Here is an 8,924-nt window from a genome sequence, read left to right as displayed (position 1 = left end):
TTAAATCTACTAAGATGTTTTGTTTAACTTATCATCAAGTTCACAACATATTCCTAACAACACTTCTTCGGAAGAAGCGGAACCTTTCCTATTGTCGATTCTAAAGTCATTTCTTTGTTCTAACACAAGGACCATAAGCCCAACTGCAAACAAGATAATAAAGGAGATTTGCAGCACTCATGATTGCAAGAAACCAATAGTAACTTTCAAAATATGCCTGTCAATGGAGCGAAAATCCGATCCGACTCGATCCGATCTGAGGCCATTTTAGCGGATATGGATCGACCTATTAAAAATCCGATCAGGGATCCGATCCGATAAAAAATATTCGATTATAAATGGAGCGGATATGGATTTAGGCCGATCCGATCTGTTAATAACCTGATCCGTTTATAGATATATAATAATAATAATAATAATAATATTTTTTAATAATTCTAGTTTTAAACGTATTATCCTCGAGTCAAGTTCCATTATCTATATTTCGTTCGGTTCGGTCTCAAGCGTACAATCCATTCTATAACCCTAGTTCTTTTAACTTTTAGAGCCACATAACCCAAAGTCTCAATTCATATAACACTTCCATTTCGCAACATCAATTTTTTCATAGTTAGCATTAAAATATTGTACAACCCGGTATGTTTATTTCAAAAAGCGAATTTTAGTTTGTAATTTATTTTTGAATTTCGTTGTATTTTACTTTTATTTTAATATTTTCAAAATTTTAAATTTTAATTTTTTTTATAATAAGTTAAGTTAAAAAAATAAATATACATAAATGGAGCGGATATCTGATCTGAAATCCGTGATCCGAACGGATCCGGATATGGATTGACCTATAAAAAATCCGGAGCCGATCCGATCCGAATCCGAAAAAATAAATGGATATGGATTTAGGTCGATCCGATCCAAACCCGATCCATTGACATGCCTATTTCAAATTGTCCTTTGTTAATGTTACTACAAAAATATTAAGGTTTTTTTAGTAAGAAATTAATTCAATAAATAAAAGCCATACGACATCTATATATATAGTCACGTCGAACAAATATAAAACATAGACAATAGGTGATTAATCCATCAGAAACAATCACACCATTTGTTGAAATCTCATAGAAACTTTTATCATTAAATTAAAAATCACACTCCCACAGATAAAGGAAAGAAATACCAAAACTTTTACTAAGGAGAGACTACAACCAAATTGAAATTACGAAATAAAAGTAAGTTTTAGATCCACAAAACAAATCACAAAAAAAAAGAAACCGGACCCCTTGAAAACAAAGAACCACACACTTAATTGGAGAAGAGAGAAAATCTGGATGCTCCGATTATATTTGAAAAAAATGATAAAAATCAAGATCTAAAAACAAAGATAAAAACAATGAAAGAAAATAAAGATAATGGGGCTTTTCGCCGGAGAAAACCGGTGAAAACCCTGACGGCGGTAATATTTGAGAAAGAGAGAAGGGGGTAGAGAGAAAAAAAAGAGTAGGGTTTTATTAAAAATTGGAAGCTGAGAAAGTTTAGTAAAATATGTTCAATAATAAATTTTAAGAAAATATTAAGATGTTAAGTTAATTTCAAGAAGAAAGTTTAGAAAAATATATGACAATTATAATTTTCAATAATTTTTAATTCAAAAAAAATGAAAAAATAGGATCTGATAAGCAACTGGAAAATATTATAAAGCTGACCTAAAGTTTAATGGTGTAGGAGAAGAGCCATAATGATGATCATGATATTGAAGTTTTGATAAGCAACTGGGAAATATTATAAAGCTGACCTAAAGTTTAATGGTGTTGGAGAAGAGTCATAGTGATGATCATGATATTGAAGTTTGCATCTAATTGTAGAAACTTAATGATTTGGCATCTAATTGAATAGAGTTGCGTACAAATCAATTTTTGCAAAAAAAAAATTGAAAATAATATTATTACAAATAAAAATTAAAAAAAAAATACAATTTTTTAAATATAATAGAATTTTTGCAAAAATCTTTCTAGGCTTGGATATTTTTTGAAGGCTTTAAAACATACCCAATAGAGATACTAAATGAAGTTTGCCAAGATTGTCAAATTTAATCCAACAATTAGAATTTGTTAAATTATTCAAATATAAATATAATTACGTGTGTCTTTATTAAAATATATAACATTATTTTCATTCCAGAAGGGTGTCATGTGGTTATAGAGGCGGCACAAGAATAATTAAACAAACATTAAACATTAAACACTAAACACATCTGTCATTCCCAACTTGCCTAATATTTTTACTATACCTATACTATTCCCTTGTAGAATAAACAGAGTTGCAGTAAGTTCTAGTTGAACCATCTTTACCTGTATTTTTGCTTCCATGAGCCACACTATGATTTAGCTTCGGCTAATCAGGCAATCTGATCTGAATTCAGTTTTGTGGTTTACTTCACTGGTAACAACTCTTCTTCGGAAGGAGTAGAATCTTTCTTATCTTCAACTCTAAAGCCATTCCTTTGTTCAACACAAGGACCATAAGCCCGACTGCAAACAAGATAGTAAAACAGATTTGCTGCACTCATGATCGCAAGAAGCCAGTAGTAACTCTCAAAATGTCCTTTGTTGATGTTACTCGAAGTCCAGCTTTCTTTTCCTCCTTTACTTGTAACATTGTCTACTGTACTCAATATAGCACTAGCCAATAAGTTTGCAAATGCCATTCCAAGCCCGAACATGGCCGATGCAATGCTAGACATGCTCTTTGGGAATTCAGAATAGTAAAATTCTGTTTGCGCTATTGAGTTCAAAGCCTCGGCTAATCCACTTAGAATATGTTGTGGTACTAGCCAATATGCAGACATGTCCAGCACACCACTTGGATTATCTCTAAAACCTTGTTCTATTGCTTTGGTTCGTCTGACATGTTCCACAATGGCTGAGACAACCATTGCCAGGAGTGAACAAAATAACCCCATTCCCATTCTTTCTTTTACACCAATTTGTACTTGCTTTCCTCTAATCTTTGATGCCAGAGGTAACAATACGCGATCATACAGTAGAACCCAAATGACTATAGTACCAATTGTAAACATACTAAACGATCCAGCTGGAATTTCAAAGCTTCCAATGAGCCGCCTATCCATGGACCTGGCTTGAAGCAATCCAAATGAACCTTGGCTCATGTTGACTGACATCATGATTGCTGTAGACCACAAGGGCAGTACTCTAATTAGTGTTTTCAGCTCTTCAACTTGATCCACGGTGCAAAGGTTCCACGGGTTTAAAGCTACTCCATCTAGGCCTATGTCTTCTGGATTTTTAACGATGCAAGCTTTATTCATGAACCTGATAAAAACATTATCATAAGAAATCATTTATTAGATGTAAAAGTTGTACATGTGCATACTTATATATATATATATATGACTATGTTGATCACCAAAAAAATCATTTGATACCTTAGTTTATCAGTGGGTATATGACGTTCCGAATCTTTGAGAGTATACCACGTAATACTGGAATCTGGAGAGGGAAGTGTCATCCTTCGATGCTTGTACACAACTACAATAACTTGCACAAAGCTACTAAACAAATTTCTCTTGACCTTTGCTTTGATATAAAAAGAAGATGCAATCAAGAAAAGAGCAGCGGAAAGGAACATGAGCAGGGCTGGAATTCCAAATCCTACTTTCCACCCTAAATGATCTTGAATGTAGACAATGCCAGTGAAAGCAAGCACAACTGCAACAGCTGCAGCTGCATAATACCATCCGAAGAACCGTTCTAACATCCTCTTATTCATAGGATTGTCCTTGTTATCTATTTGATCAGCCCCGAATGCTAGTGAACAAGGCCTAACACCGCCTGCTCCAATTGACATGAGAATGAATGAAGAAATCAAAATCAAGTATTGGAGTGATGAAGTAGATTCGCAGGTCTGGGTTCGGGGATCGCAGGGACCAGGCTTGGCTTGTGGAATCATAGCTGTCAACCATAGAATAGATATCCCCTGCAATCCAAGAATTACTAAATCCATATGAAAGTTCTTCTAGAAAGACAATATCTACCAATCTTCGATTGCTTAACTTAGAGTGACCACAACCCATTCTCAGTATTGACCAAAAGATACGTCCAACTATTAACCGAGTTGATCATACAAATATTGTCAATCAAATTGTTGTTTTTGATTATCATACATCTTTTTTGAATCCTCTCTTGATACTAATTAGGTCTGTCATTGGTAAGAGAAATTAGCCTAAATTTATCATCAGAACTTTAATTTCAGTCAAAATTGGTGCATGGATCTAAAGAAATGCTATATGTGTAGACCACTTAGCTTCTAGTGTAATCATTCAATATTAATATGCAGTATATACTAAGGTAGATAGATTGTAGAAATACCAGGAAACTGAAGATAGAACCTATAGTAATGGTAAGGTATCGGCCGAGATAAGAATCAGCAACAAGAGCTCCAACAACAGGCAAGAAATTAGTAGCAGCATTCCAAAGAAAGAGTATGTTCTGTCCTTGTGCTAACCCCATCCTATAATCTTTAATCAGATACAATATCATGTTTGACAGAAGCCCATAGCTTGCAACTTTCTCAAATGCTTCATTAGCTGTTTCATATTAATCATTACCAACAAATCAGACTGTGCATCCAAGTCAAACATGAAACATGAAAAAAACTCACACACAGTGACACAAACATACCTATGATGAAAGGCATAGTAATGAAGCCACCTTTTTTCTTCTTTTGTGCTTCTGGCTTGAACCCATTTTCCTCATATGAAGATATCACCATTTCTGATTGCTACAAACTAAGGGTGTCAAACCAGTGAATTTGTTAAGATCCACAGACACAAGTGGTGAAGATCTTTCCTTCTTTTCTTTTTTGGTAAGAAGAGAAGTGCAGATATGCTACTCTTGTTTCTTTTCTGAATCTGGAGGATATCTTTATATATATATATATAAGTATGGTGACCGACTGATTGCACGATCAGACAGGTGTCTGTTAGTTTGATGTAATTATCAAGATCAAGGCACGGCTATTAAGAAAAATAGAGGAAATAACGAGTAAATATAACTTTATAAGCCAACTTAAATTTTAAAAAATTAACATTAATCAATTATAAAGACTTATTGATGCAACACCAAAAAGAAAAAATATTTATTTAGGAAATGGGCCATGCCAGGACAGGAAGCATATGCATGGATTCAAACATTTCACACACATGCATCACCGGCGTATCATCCTCTGGAGCTCTTTTTCCAATGTACATGAAGCGCTCAGTTCATACTTCATAATTCATACAATATTATTTTTATTTTTACCGGTAGATAACTCGTGCCAAGCACGCCGATATTAAAATATTAATATTTAATAATAATTATAAAAATTTATTTTAATTTTTTATTAAAATATATAATAAATAAAATTGTACGATTATTTCAGTTTTCATTTTTAAATTATATGTAGTTTTTATTAATTCAAATCTTATTATAACAACAAAATCAACGTTATTATGTATCTATTGTTCAAAAAAACATAATTAATATTTTACATCAAAACTTTATTCGCGACACGATTGATGGATAATTTAACAACAAATTAAATTAACACTACTAAGTAATTGCATATTAAATTTCTAATTGTTAGCTGAATTTGTGTTTTAATATAATTTGTGATTGCATAACTTTTTCCTGATAAAATATTCTATCATGTATGTATAAATTGACAATGGGTGCTAAAATAGCATTCTCTATGAATCTAGAAATTACAATGTATATACGATTTTGTTTATATAAAAACAATATAAATATGTGGTATATAAGAATCAAAAAACGGGTAAAGTATTACATATAGACTTACAAGTCATATATGAATAAAAAAGAATAAAAATGGTATATTTAGCGCTATAGCAAGATTTAAAAAAGGGTAAAACCAAAAGTTCGTAAAACCGAAAACAGGTGAAACCAAAATATCCCTTAAAAGATGATTTCCTTATTAATTAATAATAACGATGTTTAAAGGATTCCATTTTATTATTTTAATAAAAAATAAAAAAGAATTCTGCGAAAAATAGAAATATCGTAATTATAATATGACTACAATCTATATTTTATTAAAAAACAAAAGAGAACTATAGGGGTGAAATCAAAATACGGTGTAACCGTAATAAGATAAAACCAAGTACCCTATCAAAAAATAATTTGGAGTTTTACGAAAATAGGATTGTAATTATATTACAGGTTGAACAATTTTATTATTTTTAAGTGGTGAAATCAATATACAACTTTTATAATATTCATACCATTTTATTAAAATGGAATTCTGCCAACAAATTAAAAAAATTCTAAATTAAAAAATTTCAATTTAAACACATGGCCTATTTACTTGGTCGTGGTTTATATTTGTCGGAACCTATTTAGTTGAGCCAATTTATAAACTTATTTATTTTAAAATATAATTAAAAATAAGATTCAAACCTATAAAAATAATAAAAAAATTATGGCTTATAAAAAATTTAAAAATGAGTAAAAATAATACATATACAATTATAAGTCATATAGGAATAAAAAGTGATAAAATAATACACTTGGAGTTATAAAAGGTGAAACTAAAAGGTGGTGGAACTAAAAAATAAGTGAATATGTTTCGTTTATTAATAAAGAAAAACGGGTAAAAATAATACATATATAATTATAAGTCATATAGAATAAAAAAGGATAAAATACTACACCTAGAATTACACCATAAATCATAAAAATAAAAAAACAAAAGGTGATAGAACAAAAAAATAAGTGAAAACAAAGTATCACTTAAAAAATTTATTAATAAAGAAAAACGGGAAAAATTAATATATATATATATATATATAGAATTATAAGTCATATAGGAATCAAAGAGGATAATAATAATACAATTAGAGTTAGAGTTATAACATGAATCATGAAAAGTGAAAGCAAAGTGGTGGTACCAAAAAATAAATGAAACCAAATACCACTTGAAAGGAGGTTTTATTTATTAATAAATGTTATTAATTCTTTTTGTCAGGCTAGTCTTACTTTCATTTAATAAAGTTGGAAGTGGCAAAATTAAAACAATAATTTACATGTATTTTACTCCTTAATCAACTTATTTCTAGTCAAAAATTATTTGATCATTGACCGCAAATTAAAAAAATCTTGTAATTAAAAAAATTTGAAATATATGTTATAATGTATATTTAATAATTCATTCTTTTGATGAGTAAAAAGGATAATCTTTAAATGGTATATTTCTTATAATTAATTTAGATATATTTATACTAAATTTTAATAATCCAAACTCGGTATAATTTGACAGTTAATCATAACCGTTAGATCTTTTAAAATCAAATGATCAAAGTCTCTAAATTTGAATACAAAAAACATAAAGAATTAAAGTTTTCAGCTTTGAATCCTACCAACTATGTTTTAAATTAAATAATTATTGTAAATCTCATCTAGCACATATTATTTTAATATAAATAACATAATATTATTGAAGAATGTGTATTTTATGGGTTTTGAACTAGTAATACTAATATATAATATCTAAACTTTCGTGAATTTAAATGTTGAAAAGTTAAAGAACAATTAATTTGAGAACATGTTAAAATAATATATAAAAATTTATTTAGATTTTTGTTAACATTTTAAGGTCCAAGAACAACCGATTATACAACATTTGGTTCAGATTCAACTTAAAATTTTATTTATCAAGTTATATTATATTTTTAAAATATTTATATAAATATATAATGATTATAAATTTATAATAAAAATAATAGAGTAGCATTTGGTCGTAATTTAGTAGAATAAATAGACTATTTTTAGTAGTTTAGCAGACACTATTATTTATATCTTTTAATAATAGCATAAGTTATATTCGTAGTTTAGTAAGTTAAGTATACTATATTTAGTAGTTGTTTAATAATTTAGTAGTTTATTAGATATATAACACTATTTATCTATTTTTGTAATAATCAAAATTAGGGAATTATCGTTGAACCAAACCGTTGAACCAAATTATCTCTATTCCGGCTATTATAATATAATATCTTGAAATTTGAGTTAGCGACCGGTTATTGACTACATATTTAATGTAATCAGAACGTCACTTACGCGTTCATCTCATTTATTATTTCTATTTTTATTATAAAAAAATTATGCGAAAAAATTATGTGATATATATTTAATAATAAAAAACATACGACATATATAAATACATATGAAATTGAAAAAACCTAAGCATGTCGATGTTAATCCTTTCTTTTTGAATATGTAATTAATCGAATTTTTAAATTACATGCATGATAGGAAAATTGTGAACTCATAACATTTACTGAAAAATGAGCTAGACCAGCAGTGATCAAAATCATGAAAACTCGGCTGGTTCATAATCCCGAACATATGAAGAACATCAAAGCTGAGCAAAATAAATTAAACTTCAATTAAGGAATGACTAAGTAAAATCTAAATAAATCAAGAAATTATTAAAAAAAACAAAAATTCAATTAAGAAAAATAAATAAGAAAAAAGGTATAGGGAGTTTTCCACAAAAAAAAATTGACCCCAAATTTTTGAGACTCCACTGAATGGCGAAAGAGACTAAGAATATATTTTGAGGCGGCTAACCAAGTTGTTTGCTTGCTATAAAAAAAATTATTTTTTACCCGAGAGGCATGGGTGTAAATGAGTCGATATACTTATGAATAGTTCGGTGTCCGGTTAAAAAAAATGTAGCTCGAATTCGTTTCTATTGATAAATGAACATGATATAATTTTAAGATTCGTTTTACAAATGAGATGACCTTTAGCTCAACAAAGTTCAGCTCGAAAATTTACGAACAAGTTTGATTATATTATTCCCGAACAAGTTCATTAATATAATTCATGAATAGGAACACGCTCGTTGATATA

At 29.2% G+C, this 8,924-nt stretch overlaps 1 protein-coding gene across 1 annotated transcript; it reads right to left on the bottom strand.

Annotated features, from left to right (window-relative positions):
* Window positions 1-2,118: 2,118 nt before the first annotated feature.
* Window positions 2,119-4,930, bottom strand: LOC141682449 (protein NRT1/ PTR FAMILY 1.2-like). The gene is made up of 4 exons (XM_074487151.1): window positions 4,692-4,930; window positions 4,380-4,597; window positions 3,437-3,987; window positions 2,119-3,323 (listed from the first exon to the last, which is right to left on the bottom strand). The coding sequence occupies exons 1-4, from the start codon at window positions 4,780-4,782 to the stop codon at window positions 2,423-2,425; spliced, it is 1,761 nt and encodes a 586-aa protein (XP_074343252.1). The 5' UTR covers window positions 4,783-4,930; the 3' UTR covers window positions 2,119-2,422.
* Window positions 4,931-8,924: the final 3,994 nt, after the last annotated feature.

The sequence above is a fragment of the Apium graveolens genome, chromosome 9, assembly GCF_009905375.1.
Source record: "Apium graveolens cultivar Ventura chromosome 9, ASM990537v1, whole genome shotgun sequence".
NCBI lineage: Eukaryota > Viridiplantae > Streptophyta > Magnoliopsida > Apiales > Apiaceae > Apium > Apium graveolens.
This window is presented reverse-complemented; position numbering and strand designations above follow the sequence as displayed.